At 42.8% G+C, this 17,500-nt stretch overlaps 1 protein-coding gene and 2 long non-coding RNA genes across 3 annotated transcripts in view; 2 read left to right on the top strand and 1 right to left on the bottom strand.

Moving 5' to 3' along the window:
• Window positions 1–10,717: 10,717 nt before the first annotated feature.
• LOC140406749 (uncharacterized) overlaps window positions 10,718–17,500 on the bottom strand; it is a 22,986-nt gene continuing 16,203 nt past the window's right edge. The window contains exon 3 of the long non-coding RNA XR_011939274.1: window positions 10,718–11,041. This is a non-coding gene — a long non-coding RNA (uncharacterized lncRNA). The remainder of the gene's footprint in view (window positions 11,042–17,500) is intronic.
• The window catches only part of LOC140406743 (uncharacterized), a 7,263-nt gene continuing 2,503 nt past the window's right edge, over window positions 12,741–17,500 (top strand). The window contains exons 1-2 of the long non-coding RNA XR_011939271.1: window positions 12,741–12,867; window positions 13,269–13,338. This is a non-coding gene — a long non-coding RNA (uncharacterized lncRNA). The remainder of the gene's footprint in view (window positions 12,868–13,268; window positions 13,339–17,500) is intronic.
• Window positions 13,419–15,391, top strand: LOC140406742 (uncharacterized). The gene is made up of 2 exons (XM_072494692.1): window positions 13,419–13,469; window positions 13,774–15,391. The coding sequence occupies exon 2, from the start codon at window positions 13,775–13,777 to the stop codon at window positions 14,981–14,983; it is 1,209 nt and encodes a 402-aa protein (XP_072350793.1). The 5' UTR covers window positions 13,419–13,469; window position 13,774; the 3' UTR covers window positions 14,984–15,391.

A 17,500-nucleotide genomic window follows, 5' to 3' on the forward strand; every position in this document is an offset into this window, starting at 1 on the left:
GCAAATCTTCATATTTCTAACCCTATCCATAATCTTCCCTGGCACTATCCTCACTTTTATAAGGACACCCCCAACCCTAACCCCTATACCCTAACCCTAAAACCTAACCCTAACCCTGCTCACGTACTATTTTACAACTTGTACTTATCTTAAATTTCTAAATATGTACTCAGTTCCGTGAAACAAGATGACGTAAAATCCTATGCGGAAAAGAATGTTGAACGTGCGCCAGTAAAGTGGCAGACGCTTCGGCGCTGTATTCCTTATTGGGTGCAGAAAAAAAAAAAAAAAAAAAAAAAAAAAAAAAAAAAAAAAAAAAAAAAGGGTAACCACCCATCTGTCCGTCACCCGGAATCCTAACCCTGACCCTGACCCCCACCCTGACCCTGACCCCCACCCTGACCCTGACCCCCACCCTGACCCTGACCCCGACCCTGACCCTGACCCCCACCCTGACCCCCACCCTGACCCCGACCGTCACCCTCACCCTGACCCTGACCCTAACCCAAACCCTAACCCTAATCCTTAACCCTAACCCCAACCCTAATCCCTAACCCTAAAACCTAACCCTAAAACCTAACCCTAAACCTTAAACCCTAACCCCTAACCCTAAACCCTAACCTTAACCCTAAACCCCACCCCACGACTATCCCATATTAGAAAAATCATTCTTTAAATTTAATAAATTAACAAACATTTCTGTATCTACGGCAATATGTAGGGCGATCTGGTGTAAGGCCCACAATCTTGGTGCTACTTCAACCCCAACAAGGGTGGTCTCCTCGCTGCAAAGCCTTCCCAGTCACACGCTCAGACATTTAAGCTATTTCATAAAATATATTAAGTTTTATAATTTTAAGTAAACGAAACATATTCTTCTTGGGATACAAGTTCTAACCCTTATCCAACAACCTTTAACCCTTAGAAACCAATAGCACTACAACTTAACCCTAACCAACCCACTACTATCCCATATTAGAAAAATTATTCTTTAGTTCGAATAAATCAACAGACATTTCTGTACAAACGACAAATGACTGGGTAAGCTGGTATAAGACACGCGTTCTTGGTTGTACTTCAACCCTAACAAGGGTGGTCTCCTCGCTGCAAAGCCTTCCCAGCCACACGCTCAGACATTTAAACTATTTTGTAAAATATATTAAGTTTTATAATTTTAAGTAAACGAAACATATTCTTCTTGGGATACAAGTTTTAACCCTTATCCAACAACCCTTAACCCTTAGAAACCAATAGCACTACAACTTAACCCTAACCAACCCACTACTATCCCATATTAGAAAAATTATTCTTTAGTTCGAATAAATCAACAGACATTTCTGTACAAACGACAAATGACTGGGTAAGCTGGTATAAGACACGCGTTCTTGGTTGTACTTCAACCCTAACAAGGGTGGTCTCCTCGCTGCAAAGCCTTCCCAGCCACACGCTCAGACATTTAAGCTATTTCGTAAAATATATTAAGTTTTATAATTTTAAGTAAATGAAACATATTCTTCTTGGGATACAAGTTTTAACCCTTATCCAACAACCCTTAACCCTTAGAAACCAATAACACTACAACTTAACCCTAACCAACCCACTACTATCCCATATTAGAAAAATTATTCTTTAGTTCGAATAAATCAACAGACATTTCTGTACAAACGACAAATGACTGGGTAAGCTGGTATAAGACACGCGTTTTTGGTTGTACTTCAACCCTAACAAGGGTGGTCTCCTCACGGCAAAGCCTTTCCACCTACATACCTGATCATATAAGAGATTCAGAATAATCATGAATTGAATATATATTTTAATTCATTTTAAGACATATTTTTTTTGGGATATTAGTTCTAACTCTTATCCAAAACATTAACCCAATAACTTTACACATTTATAATACACTTCATTCCTCACTTTTTCCTTTATCAAACTATAGTCAAGACGAAAACTGCAAATTCTATACAGTCCACAACCCTAACCCAAACTCCATAAAGAGTGACCTTTTTTATTAAATTTTTTTTCTCTCCCCTATTCTCTTATTCTTATATCTATCCTACAAACCTTCATATTTCTAGCCCTATCCATAATCTTCCCTGACACTATCCTCACTTTTATAAGGTTACCCTTCTGTCCAGAATCCGGAATCCTAACCCTAACCCTAACCCTAAACCTAACCCTAACCCTAACCTAAACCCTAACCTTAAACCCTAACCCTAATTTGGTGTCGTTTTACTAACCCTAACCCTAACCCTAAACCCTAACCCTAACCCCTAAACCCTAACCCCTAACCCCAAACCCTAAACCCTAACCCTAACCCCTAAACCCTAAACCCAACCCTAAACCCAACCCTAACCCTAAACCCTAACCCTAAACCCAAACCCTTAACCCTAACCCCTAAACCCTACACATTTACAATTTTAAATAATCTTTCATCCCAACCTTCTTATATAACTACAATCTAATCTTCGCTGCTCACGTACTATTTTCCAACTTGTTTTTATTTTAAATTTTTAAATATTTTCTCAGTTCCGTGAAACAAGATGACGTAAAATCCTATGCGGAAAAGAATGTTGAACGTGCGCCAGTAAAGTGGCAGACGCTTCGGCGCTGTATCCCTTATTGGGTGCAGAAAAAAAAGGGTAACCACCCATCTGTCCGTAACCCGGAATCCTAACCTTGACGAGTGCCACGTATAACATTAACTTGTTCCAAGTAGTGTCATAATACACGTTTTTTTTTTTTTTTTTTTTTTTTTTTTTTTTTTTTTTTTTTTTTTTTTTGATTCTTATATCTATCCTACAAATCTTCATATTCCTAGCCCTATCCATAATCTTCCCTGGCACTATCCTCACTTTTATAAGGACACCCTTCTGTCCGTAACCCGGAATCCTAACCCTAACCCCTAAACCCTAACCCCTAAACCCTAACCCTAAACCTAACCCTACCCCTCTCCTCCCCATAACCTTACAGGTTCTTTCTCCTCCCCACAACTCAACCTTACCAGACACCCCCTCCACCCCACAACTCAACCTCATAAATCCCAACTCATCCCCACAATTCAACCTCATAGGCCCCCTCTCTTCCCCATAACTCAACCTCAGTTACTTTCTCCACCCCACAATTAAACTTCGCCAGACCCCCCTTCCTCCCCACAATTCAACCTCACAGGCCCCAACTTCTCCCCACAACTCAACCTCATACGCCCCTTCTCCTCACCCATAGCTCAACCTAACAGATCCTTCCTTCTCCCCACAACTCAACCTCACCAGACCCCCCTTCCTCCTCAGAATTTAGCCTCACAACCCCCAACTCCTCCCCACAATTCAACCCCATAGGTCCCCTCTCCTCCCCACAATTCAACCTCGCGCGATCTTTCTCTTCCCCACAACTCAACCGAACCAGACCCCCCTTCCTCCCCACAACTCAACCTCATAGGCCCTAACTCCTCCCCATAACTAAACCTCACAGGTCCTTCCTCCTTCTGACAACTCAACCTCACCAGACCACCCCTTCCTCCCTACAACCCAACCCCATAGACCCCAAATCCTCCCCACAACTCTATCTCATAGGTCCTTTCTCTTCCCCACAACCCAACCTCACCAGACCACCTTCCTCCCTACAACTTAACCTCACAAGCCCCAACTCCTCTCCACAACTCAACCTCATAAGTCCCCTCTCCTCCCATAACTCAACCTCACAGATCCGTTCTCCTACCCACAACTCAATCTCACCAGACCCCCCTTCCTGCCCACAACTCAACCTCACAGGCCCCAATTCTTCCCCACAACCCAACATTATAGGTCCCCTCTCCTCCCCACAACTCAACCTCACAGGTCCTTTCTCCTCCCCACAACTTAACCTCACCAGACCCCCCTTCCTCCCCACAACTCAACCTCATAAGTCCTTTCTCCTCCCCACAACTCAACCTCATAGGCCCCCCTTCCTCCCCACAACTCAACCTTACAGGCCCCAACTCCTTCCCACAACTCAACCCCATGGATCCCCTCTCCTTTCCACAATTTAACCTCACAGGTCCTTTCTCCTACCGACAACTCAACCTCACCAGACCCCCCTTCCTCCCCACAACTTAAACTTACACGCCCCTACTTCTCTCCACAACTAAATCTCATAGGTCACCTCTCCTTCCCATAACTCAACCTCACAGGTCCTTTCTCCTTCCCACAACTCAACCTCACCAGACCCTCCTTCCTCCTCACAACTCAACCTCGCAGACCATAACTGCTCCCCATAACTCAACCTCATGAATCCCCTCTTCTTCCCACAACTCAACCTCACAGGTCCTTCCTCCTCCTTATAACCCAACCTCACCAGTTTATTTATTTTTTTTCCCCCCACAACTTAACCTCATACACCACAACTCCTCCCCACAACTCAACCTTAGGTATTCTCCTCTCCTCCCCACAACTCAACCTCATAGATCCTTTCCCCTCCCCACAACTCAACCACACCAGACCCCCCTTCCTCCCCATAACTCAACCTCACAGGACCGAACTCCTACCCACAACTTAACCTCATAGGTCCCTTCTCCTCCCCACAACTCAACCTCACAGGTCCTTTCTCCTCCTTACAACTTAATCTCACCGGACCCCCCTTCCTCCCCACAACTCAATTTCATAGACCCCAACTCCTCACCACAACTCAACCCCATACGTCCCCGCTCCTCCCCACAACTCAATCTCACAGGTCTTTTCTCCTCCCCACAACTTAACCTTACCAGACCCCCCTTCCTTTCCACAACTTAACCTCATAGATCACCTCTCCTCCCCACAACTCAACCTCACAGGTCTTTTCTCCTCCCCACGAATCAACCTCACCAGATCCCCCTTCCTCCCCAAAACTCAACCTCACAAGTCCTTTTTGCTCCCCACAACTCAACCTCATAGGCTCCCTTTCCTCCCCACAACTCAACCTCACAGTTCCTTTCTCCTCCCCACAACTCAACCGTACCAGACCCCCCTTCCTCCCCACAACTCAACCTCACAGGTCCTAACTCCTCCCCACAAATTAACCTCATAAATCCCCTCTCTTCCCCACAACTCAACCTCACAGGCCCTTTCTCCTCCCCTCAGCTCAACCGCACCATACCCCCCTTCCTCCCCACAACTCAACCGCACCCGACCCCCTTTTCCTTCCCACATCTCAACCTCACAGGCCCCAACTCCTCCCCACAACTCAACCTGACAGGTCCTTTCTCTTCCCCACAACTCAACCTCATAGGTCCTTCTCCTCCCCACAATTCAACCGTACCAGACCCCCCTTCCTCCCCACAACTCAACCTCACAGGCCCCAACTCCTCTCCACAACTCAACTTCATAAGTCCCCTCTCCTCCCACAACTCAACCTCACAGATCCTTTCTTCTCCACACAACTCAACCTCGCCAGACCTCCCTTCTTCCCCATTACTCAACCTCACAGACCCCAACTCCTCCCCACAACTCAACCTCACAGTCCCCCTCTCCTCCCCATAACTCAACCTCACAAGTCCTTTCTCCTCCCCACAACTCAACCTCACCAGACCCCCCCTTCCTCCCCACAACTCAACCTCACAGGCCCCAACTCTTCCCCACAACTCAACCTTATAGGTCCCCTCTCTTCCCCACAATTCGACCTCACAGGTCCTTTCTTCTCCCCACAACCCAACCTCACTAGACGCCTCTTCCTCCCCACAACTCAACCTCACAGGTCCCAACTCCTCTCCACAACTCAATCTCAGAGGTCCCCTCTCCTCTCCACAACTAAACCTGATAGATTACCTCTCCTTCCCACAACTTAACCTCACAGGTCCTCTCTCCTCCCCACATACTCAACCTCACCAGACCCCCCTTCTTCCCCATAACTCAACCTCATAGGCCCCAACTCCCCCCCACAACTCAACCTCATAGATTCCCTCTCGTCCCCACAACTCAACCTCACAAGTCCTTTCTCCTTCCTACAACTCAATGCTCACCCGACCCTCCTTCCTCCCCACAACTCAACCTCATAGTTCCCCTCTCCTCCCCACAACTCAACTTCACAGGTCCTTTCTTTTCCCCCCCCCCCCACAACTCAACCTCACCAAACCCCCTTTCTCCCCACAACTCAACCTCACAGGTCCTTTCTCCTACCCACAACTCAAACTCACCAGACCCCCTTTCTCCCCACGACTCAATCTCACAAGCCCCAATTCCTCCCCACAACTCAAACTTATAGATTCCCTCTCCTCCCCACAACTGAACCTCACAAGTCCTTTCTCCTCCCCACAACTCAACCTCACCAGACCCTCCTTCCTCCCCACAATTCAACCTCGCAGGCCATAACTGCTCCCCATAACTCAACCTCATAGATCCCCTCTTCTTCCCACAACTCAACCTCACAGGTCCTTTCTCCTCCCTATAACCCAATCTCACCAGTTTATTTTTTTTCCCCCCACAACTCAACTTCATAGACCACAACTCCTCCCCACAACTCAACCTCAGGGATTCCCCTCTCCTCCCCATAACTCAACCTCATGGATCCTTTCTCCTCCCCACAACTCCACTGCATCAGAACCCCCTTTCCTCCCCATAACTCAACCTCACAGGACCCAACTCCTCCCCACAACTCAACTTCATAGGTCCTCTCTCCTCCCCACAACTCAACCTCATAGGTCTTTCTTCCTCCCCACAATCTTAACCTCACCAGACCCCCCTTCCTCCCCACAACACATACCTTACAGGCCCCAACTCCTCTCCACAACTAAATTTCATAGGCCACCTCTCCTTCCCACAACTCAACCTCACAGGTCCTCTCTCCTCCCCACAACTCAACTTTACCAGATCCCCCTTCTTCCCCACAACTCAACCTCACTGGTCCTAACTCCTCCCCACAAATTAACCTCATGAATCCCCCCCTCCTCCCCACAACTCAACCTCATAAGTCCTTTCTCCTCCCCACAACCCAACCTCACCAGACCCCCCTTCCTCCCCACAACTCAACCTCACTGGTCCTAACTCCTCCCCACAAATTAACCTCATAAATCCCCTCTCTTCCCCACAACTCAAACTCACGGGCCCTTTCTCCTCGCCTTAACTCAACCGCACCACACCCCCCTTCCTCCCCACAACTCAACCTCACCCGACCCCCTTTCCTCCCCACATCTCAACTTCACAGGCCCCAACTCCTCCCCACAACTCAACCTCACAGTTCCTTTCTCTTCCCCACAACTCAACCTCATAGGTCCTTTCTCCTCCCCACAATTCAACCGCACCAGATCCCCCTTCCTCCCCACAACTCAACCTCACAGGCCCCAACTCCCCTCCACAACTCAACTTCATAAATCCCCTCTCCTCCCACAACTTAACCTCACAAGTCATTTCTCTTCCCCACAACTCAACCTCACCAGAGCCCCCTCCCCTACAACTCAATCTCACAGGTCCTTTCTCCTCCCCACAACTTAACCTTACCAGACCCCCCTTCCTCCCCACAATTCAACCTCACAGACCCCAACTTCTCCCCACAACTCAACCTCATAAGTCCTCTCTCCTCCCCACAACTCAACCTCATAGGTCCTTTCTCCTCCCCACAATTCAACCGCACCAGATCCCCCTTCCTCCCCACAACTCAACCTTACAGGCCCCAACCCTTCCCCACAACTCAACCTTATAGGTCCCCTCTCCTCCCCACAATTCGACCTCATAGGTCCTTTCTCCTCCCCACAACCCAACCTCACTAGACCCCTCTTCCTCCCCACAACTCAACCTCACAGGTCCCAACTCCTCTCCACAACTCAATCTCAGAGGTCCCCTCTCCTCTCCACAACTAAACCTGATAGATCACCTCTCCTTCCCACAACTTAACCTCACAGGTCCTCTCTCCTCCCTACATACTCAACCTCACCAGACCCCACTTCTTCCCCATAATTCAACCTCATCGGCCCCAGCTCCCCCCCACAACTCAACCTCATAGATTCCCTCTCGTCCCCACAACTCAACCTCACAAGTCCTTTCTCCTTCCTACAACTCAAGTTCACCCGACCCCCCTTCCTCACCACAACTCAACCTCATAGTTCCCCTCTCCTCCCCACAACTTAACTTCACAGGTCCTTTCTCCCCCCCACAACTCAACCTCACCAGACCCCCTTTCTCCCCACAACTCAACCTCACAGGTCCTTTCTTCCTCCACACAACTTAACCTCACCAGACCCCCCTTCCTCCCCACAACACATACCTCACAGGCCCCAATTTTCCCCCCCACAATTTAACCTCATAGGTCCTTTCTCTTCCCCACAACTCAACCTTACCAGACCCCCTTCCTCCCCACAAATCAATCTCACAGGCCCCAACTCCTCCTGATAACTCAACCTCATAGGTCCCCTCTCCTCCCCACAACTCAACCTCACAGTTCCTTTCTCCTCCCCACAATTCAACCTTACTAGACCCCCCCTTCCTCCCTACAACTTAACCTCACAGGCCCCAACTCCTCCCCACAACTCAACCTCATAGGTCCCCTCTTCTCCCACAACTTAACCTCAAGTCCTTTCTCCTCCCCACAACTTATACCACACCAGACCCCCCTTCCTCCCCACAACTCAACCTCATAGACCCCAACTCCTCCCCACAACTCAACCTCATAGGTCCCCTTTCCTCCCCACAATTCAACCTCATACATCCCTTCTCCTCCCCACAACTTATACCACACCAGACCCCCCTTCCTCCCCAAAACTCAACCTCACAGGCCCCAACTCCTCCCCACAACTTAACCTCATAGACACCCTCTCCTCCCACTATTTAACCTCACAGATCCTTTCTCCTCCACATAACTCGACCTCACCGGAGCCCCCCCTTTTTTTCCCACAACTCAACCTTATAGACCCCAACTCCTCCCCACAATTCAACATCATAGATGCACTCTCCTCTCCACAATTCAAACTCAAGGGTCCTTTCTCCTCCCCACAACTCATCCTCACAAAACCACCCTTCCTTCCCACAACTTAACCTTACAGGCCCCAACTCCTCCACACAACTCAACCTCATAGGCCCCAACTCCCCACCACAACTCAACCTCATAGGTCCCCTCTCTTCCCCAGAACTCAACCTCACAAGTCCTTTCTCCTCCCCACAACTTAACCTCACCAGATCCCCTTTCCTCCCCACAACTCAACCTTACAGGCCCCAACTCCTCCACACAACTCAACCTCATAGGCCCCAACTCCTCACCACAACTCAACCTCATAGGTCCCCTCTCTTCCCCAGAACTCAACCTCACAAGTCCTTTCTCCTCCCCACAACTTAACCTCACCAGATCCCCTTTCCTTCCCACAACTCAACCTTACAGGCCCCAACTCCTCCACACAACTCAACCTCATAGGCCCCAACTCCTCACCACAACTCAACCTCATACGTCCCCTCTCTTCCCCAGAACTCAACCTCACAAGTCCTTTCTCCTCCCCACAACTTAACCTCACCAGACCCCCCTTCCTTCCCACAACTCAACCTCACAGGCCCCAACTACTCACCACAACTCAACCTCATAGGTCCACTCTCCTCCCTACAATTCAACCTCACAAGCCCTTTCTCCTCCCCACAACTTAACCTCACCAGACCCCCCTTCCTCCCCACAACTCAACCCCACAGGCTCCAACTCCTACCCACAACTCAACCTCATAGGTCCTCTCTCTTCCCCAGAACTCAAACTCGCAAGTCCTTTCTCCTCCCCACAACTTAACCTCACCAGACCTCACAGACCCCAACTCCTCCCCACATCTCAATCTCATAGATCCCCCCTCCTCCCCACAACTCAACCTCACAGGTTCATTCTCCTCCCTACAACTCAACCTTACTAGACTCCCCTTCCTCCCCACAACTCACCTCACAGGCCCAAACCCCTCCCCACAACTCAACCTCATAGTTCCCCTTTCCTCCCCACAACTCAACCTCACAGGTCCTTTCTTCTCCCCACAACTCAACCTCACAGGTCCTTTCTTCTCCCCACAACTCAACCTCACCATACTCCCCTTCCTCCCCACAACTTAACCTCAACTACTCCCCTTCCTCCCCACAACTCAACCTCATAGATCCCCTCTCCTTCCCACAACTCAACCTCACAGGTCCTTTCTCCTCCCTACAACTTAACCTCACATACCCCCTCTTCTCCCCACAACTCAATTTCACAGACCCCCCTTCCTATCCACAACTTAACTACACAGACCCCCCCTCCTCCCCACAACTTAACCTTATAGGACTCCCCTTTTCCCCACAACTCAACCTTACAGGCCCCCCTTCCTTCCCACAATTCAACCTCACAAGATCCCCCTCCTCCCTACAACTTAATCTCACAGACCCTCCCCCTCCTCCCCACAACTCAACTTTACAGAACCCCCCCCCTCCCCATATTTTAATCTTATAGGGCCCCCCTTCTCCCCACGACTTAATCTCACAAGCCCCCTTCCTCCCCACAACTCAACCTCACAGACCCCCCTCCTCCCTACAACCCCCCCTCTCCACAACTCAACCTCACAGTTCCCCTTCCTCCCCACAACACAACCTCATAAGCCCCTCTTCTCCCCACAACTCAACCTCACAGACCTTTTTCCTCCCCACACCTCAACCTCACAAACCCCCCCCCCTCCTCCCCACAACTCAACCTCATAGGCCTCCCTCCTCCCCACAACTCAACCTCACAGGCCCCTTTTCTCTCCCCCACATACCCCCTCATTCACAAACAGCCTACCCCTCCACAAACCCTGTTCCCCACTAAACCGTTTGCCCCCCTACATAAATCATGAAGCTTTAAACCCTGTTTAAATAAAATGATAACTATTCCCAGTTAGTTACATTAGGCAAGTTTTTAATAATTAGAAAATGATCTTTCTCCCTCACATATTTCTGATAATATTCCACCCTTTAATAAGCACAACCACCTCTAACAGATTGTATAAGTGCACATATTATTCAGTTTATGTGTATAATAATATCAAGACACACTTACACAATCCAAAGGACCTTGCTTTTCTCGAATCTTCCTAGTCCAGAATTATACGGGTCCACATACTGTACGGAACCTACAAAAAAATACACATTTCCATAAAGGACAAATATTTTCTGGAAAAACATTGGTTTATATTGTTAACCAAGTTTTTCTTCCCCCCATTACCCCTATATTATCCATTAACACTTCATCCTTGATTGACATAGTCCTGTCCTTAAAAAAAACCCTTGTCCTAACCATAGAAGCCCCTTCCCTCATCTGGGAACTCCTCCTACAGTAGAAACTTCCCTCATCCAACCTTCTCCCTCTACTCCAGCCCGGTCCAAAGCTTACCCATCACTCAAACCTAGTATGCACCCTCCACCCCAACCTTCCCATCCCCTCTACCAAAAGTAAAACCCCTCATTTTGCTTACAACCCCCACCTCGAAACTCCTATAAAAAACTTTGCAAAAAAACCCACCACGACCCACCCCAACAACCAATCACATCCCCCAGTTCTCTCCATAAAACTCCTTTCCATACAAACCCCAGATTTTTTTAAAAAAAACTTTCCCCAAATAATATTTCTCCCTTCCCCTTTAAATATTCATACCATGAAAGGACTAAGATTTATAAAAAATGTTTTTAAAAAAAGAATAATAGCTCATAAGGACCAATTCACTGACTTTTTTCTCATAATTACTACTACAGGTCTTAACTGACGGTTTTTAAACTGACTGCAACACAGACACACATACCTGCTTTTCCCGTTTCACCAGTCACGCTGCGCACCCGACATAAATCCTCCGATATAAAATCTTTCAAACTAATTTTTCATAACGCAGTTCAGTATATAATTGATAGACACTATCCCCCTTTGTTTTATCTTCATAAAGTATAATTAATAAATCCAAAGATCTTCCATAAAACGAAGGTTTTGTTTTAAAAAAATAAACCCGATCCGCCATTTTAACTCCAGCCGAATATAAATTTTCCAGTAAATATACGTCCTAACAGCTTTGTTACTAACCTCGAGTCACGAACAAAGTTGACAGACAAAAGACCTTACCATTCTGTCTTCTCACAACACAAATTACTTCATTAATAACTCGGACTATTATCGGCGATTTCAGCGGCCGCTGGCCACCCGCCATCTTGGTAAAGACAGTTTAAACCGGCAGCCGAGCTTTCCAAGTTCCTGTCACTGCCCATTAAAATCTTTACTAACACACTTTTCTTTAAACACACTTTCCTCAATTACATTCAAAAACTTAAACATTTCTTTACGGAACTCAACCCGCCAAATTATTCTTTTTAATATAAAAAAATATAAATTCCCAATTAAACTACACGAATTAGTTATATATAACGAATCAATGATCAGATATTAAAAAATCAAACCAATTTCTTGTTCGTTTTTAACATTTCATAAAGGATCTTAGGCTATTAGCATTTTTTTGTTAATATAGATAGGATTAAAATTTATTACATAAATATGTGCTGAAGATGGAGAGTGGGATATCGATGAGATGTGTGATTTGATATGATTTCCTTTGGCCAATACGTTTACCAAATTAAATCACATGTTAACCAACATTCATTTTGATGGTTTACAAGACAGTTTAAATGACAATCAAAGGAGATCAAAAAGATAAAAAGCATTTTAAAATAATTAATAGCTCCATATTAATATTACAAAATGTACAATTCCTAATTTAAATATGCTAATTCTTTCAGGTATGTTGACGTTTATGACATCACAGTTTTTTTTTTAAAAAAAACGGTTTTATGCAGCTGTTACTGGCTGACAGTTGGTCAGAAGCTTCCAGACTCACTCCGGAGTAGGTTGCTTCACCAAATCCTCCATATTTCTACTACGTTTCAGAGAACATTTCTACTATTTTTGATTAATTCTGAGGTAAAACCATTTCAATAATTAATTACCTTTACCTAGTTAAAACTTTTTTTAAAAAAATCTTTTAAATAAGGATTTTTTTAATGGAATTTTTTTAATTTTTTTAAAAAAAAGTAAGATTTTTGATTTGGAAATTTGTGCTACACATTTAGTGAGAGGAAGGCTCTTAGTGGACGAAAAACAGTCCCCTGATGAGCAGTAATGTCTGCGAAACATGTCGGGACCATTGTTTGCCTACAAAATAGGTTTTAGTAGCCCACATAAAGATCTGTACTCTCTACTTCGATGCAGATAGCACAAAATTTTTTTAAAAAGTGGTTTTTCACAAAAAATTTTTCCTCATTTTTTAATAAAAAAGAAATAATTTTTTCAAAAATCTTTAACATTTTGTAATATCTACAAAGGAAGATTCCCATCGTGACATAGCAGAGGGCTAGTCCATCAACCAGTTCGTTTCTCTACACAACTCTCCAGGTAGCATTTTTTAATACAAATATTTTTAATAAAAGTAAATATAAAGTCTAACAAGGAATGATTCCTTCCACTAGATAGTCCACTATTAGACTACATTCAAATTTCAAAAATCTCAGCAAAACCACTCTCAGGTATGTTATAATTTGGGAATAATTCCCAAAAACTTTAAGGCTATTTTCCAGTCTCGCGCCTGGTCGATCTCGTGCTCTCTATCTTTATCACATTAACGTAGTTTGATATACAATAATAATTAAATTAATATAGATACAACAATTTTAAATGGTTTGTATTTTAGGTTACATTTATTCGGTTTTTCCTCAAAAAAAAAAAAAAAAAAAAAAAAAAAAAAAAAAAATTTCATCGATAACTAATGTTACTTACATATAAAGTATTTAAAATTATATAAGAAATTAACTCTTTCTGTTTTATTTTAAGGATGAATACCACCATCCTTTTCACTGAAGAAAATTTCGATTTACCAGCAACCAAAATAATGTACAAAATGCTGCAATATATGCATCACCTGACGTTAACAGAAGGGAACATCCCCAAATATATAAAAAAAGTATCCAATACATTAATCAATTCAATTCGACCCATAGGAGTTACCCCGCAAATTAGCTCAAAATTAATAATAAATGCAAATAATTGGGCTCAAACTACCCAAACAATTGTTATAGACCATTATAAAACACACCTAAAAAAATTACTTAACAAATTAGAAAAAGATTTTGGGAAGGAGCGGCCACAAGAGGCATTTGATATGGCAAAAAGGTGGTATAACAAAAATTTCAGACAAAATGCAAGATTCGAGATTATTGAAAAAACTCATAACTACATTTTTAATTCGAATATTAACATTTCACCTATAGACACAAAGGTAATTGACCCTCCGGAAACACAAGACATAAATTCGGATTTCGAATATGCAGCACTAAGTCACAATGACAATTTTACACCTATACCACAAATCCCAACTTATACCACACACTTCGATCTACTAACAACCCCAGTCCAGTCACAATCAAGTGACGACGTAACTGACAGTCCAATTATAAAAATAACCGACGTTAGACACATACCAAATAAAATTTTACCCACTACCACGAATGACGAGACCAAATATATTATATTACAACACCCCCATACATTTTACAAAAATAAAAAATGGTTCTTAATACCAAAAAAGTCTGCTCTAATTATAGGTGACTCCAATCTATCCACTATTAAAAATTGCCCCAACCCCAATATTCAATTGGACAGTTTCCCACGCGCAAAATTCATCCACATTACCTCCGTTTTACATAAATTAAAATCCTGTCCCATAATAAATACAATAATATTTTCCATAGGTATTTTCAACCGTACACAAACATCTACCACTGCTATTAAACAATTACAAATCCTATTAAAAATAGCCGCACAAAAATTCCCCAGAACTAAAATTTTCATCACAGAAATCAATTTTAGCCGCAAACTTCCAGAAAAACAAATCCGAACAATTGTCACTTTAAATGACTTTATTAGAAATAAATGTTATATCCCAAGCATATCAAATAAAGTTTTTACTGTTTCACACAATAATATAACCTGGACAGACGACACAGCCATGGCCATTCTTCACAATTGGTTACAATATATTTGAGGAAAAAAAAAAAAAAAAAAAAAAAAAAAAAAAAAAAAAAAAAAAAAAAAAAAAAAAATTAAATTACCCTAACTATACTTTAAAACTAACTATCGTCCATTTCTACCACCTTTTAGACATATACTGCAGTATCCATTTCTCCCCAAAAAACCTAGCTACTTTATATAGTAGTCTTAGGTAACAAACGGAGAATAAGAGTATCAAAAGTTTTTTTTCTTATGTAAACATTAAAATATGTATTGATATGTATATTATATTTGGTTTCCGTAAATATAAATGTTTATTGATAATTTAGTAAAAGTGTGAATAAAAATAATTATTTTTCCTAAAATATTTTATTAAAAATTGTCCAAGATTCTTAACTGTCATGTACTTGTACTTTCCTAATTATAAGTATATCTAACTTAAATATTTAATTTACAAAAAAAACATTTCTTTTCAAGGTAACCTGGATGTGGCGGTCATCACAAAATGAACAACAATACAATGAATCCCATTTATATCCGGACAAATACATTCATCCCAACCGTTAAAATAATTTTTAAAATGTTACAAAGTATGCACCAATTATCTATTCTTGAAGAGGACACCCCTACACACATTGTACAATTATCAAAGTCACTAATAGACTCAATAAAACCAGCAGGGTTAACTACTACAACAACAAATAGATTAACAATCAATGCAAACAATTGGGTTTATAACACTAAAGTTTTATTAATTCAACATTATAAAACAAACCTGAAAACATTATTTAATAAATTACAAAAAATTATCGATATAAATAGATGCGAGGAAGCTTTTTCAAAAGCTGTACAATGGCACAAAACAAAAGTTAAGAATAAATTCAGAACTAAAACAATCCAAAAAACAAAAGAATATATCTTGAACTTACAAAAGGTCTTAACATTGAAAGGATTAAAAACGACTACTTCTACAAAACAACAACAGGACAATCAACAAATTGCAGGATCACTTTCCGAACATACAGACATCTCAACACCAATAACATTACACAAAAAACAGCAAATACAAACACAAACAGTGCCAAGTACTTCTAAGAATTTAATTATGGAACACATAGTTTCATCCCCGTCATCTACACCGACATGTTCGAGTTTTCTAGGTCTTTTAAAAGCCCCTATCCAATCACTTACTTGGTCCTACAGAGCTGTTAGCCCAGAGATGGATAGACACAACCCTACACAGTCATTACAGACACACTCATCATCACCGGACACAACATTCCCCATGATACAAAAAGTAACTACAATATCTATGATACAACATCTTCACACAAATGACAAGAATGAAGATTGGCCATTTTTGCCACAAAAATCTACATTAATAATAGGAGATTCCAACCTCATGAAAATTAAACATTGTCCGGATCCAAACATACAATTCGACTGTTTTCCTGGAGCAAAATTTTCCCACATCAGTACTGTTCTAAACAAATTACAACCCTCTTCGAAAATACAAAAAGTGGTGTTATCAATTGGTATTGATAACCGCACACAAAAACCTTCCACTGCGATTAAACAACTCGAGATCCTATTGAATACTACAAAACAAAAATTCCCTAAAGCAGAGATTTTTATAGTTGAACTCAATTATAGTGCAAATCTCCCACAAGAACAGAAGAGGACCATCACAGCCTTGAACCAATACATTAACCAGCATTCTTTCATCCCAGCAATTCCGAATAGGTTTTTCCAGGTCCAGTTAGGTAACATTCATTGGACGGACGAAACAGCTATAGCTATACTAAATAATTGGTTAACACACTTACATGGCAATAAAACGAGCCTACAAGAAGAACCACTCAATCTTAACAATACAATAGTTAACATATCAAGTACATTCAAACTTACCATGATACAAGAAAAAATTTTAAACAAAGGATTAACGTTTGTCCCAGTACAAAAGCCAGATAATACACAAATTCAAATAGATCTTGAAAGCTTTTTCAGAAGAATTAAAATCCTCAGTTTTTTTGAATATGCAACATCAGATGACAAACAACCCTTCCTACCTCAATCAAATTGGAACCCACCAGAACAAAAAATAGACCCAGAAATAAAAAGTTTCATCCAAAAAATTAATTCAGACATCACAAAAATCAAACAAGTAAAAGACAAACAAAACTTAACGAGAATGGAACGACAAGCAATCAGGCAGCTTAAATCTAACTTAGATATCATCATAAAGCCAGCAGACAAAGGAAATAATATTGTTGTTATGGATCGACAACAGTATCTTTTTGAAGCTTATCGACAACTTAACAACAAGGAGTACTACACTAAGTTATCAACACCAATATACCATCAAACATATGACCAGATTACAGGCTTGATGGTACAATTACACAATTTACAGTATATTACTGAAAAACAATTGGAATATTTTACACAATTACAACCCTTACCACGAATATTTTATCTCCTCCCAAAAATACATAAAAATCCGGAAACATGGACAGTTCCACATAAAATTCCCCCAGGTAGACCCATAGTC

The sequence above is a fragment of the Scyliorhinus torazame genome, unplaced genomic scaffold (assembly GCF_047496885.1).
Source record: "Scyliorhinus torazame isolate Kashiwa2021f unplaced genomic scaffold, sScyTor2.1 scaffold_836, whole genome shotgun sequence".
Lineage (NCBI taxonomy): Eukaryota > Metazoa > Chordata > Chondrichthyes > Carcharhiniformes > Scyliorhinidae > Scyliorhinus > Scyliorhinus torazame.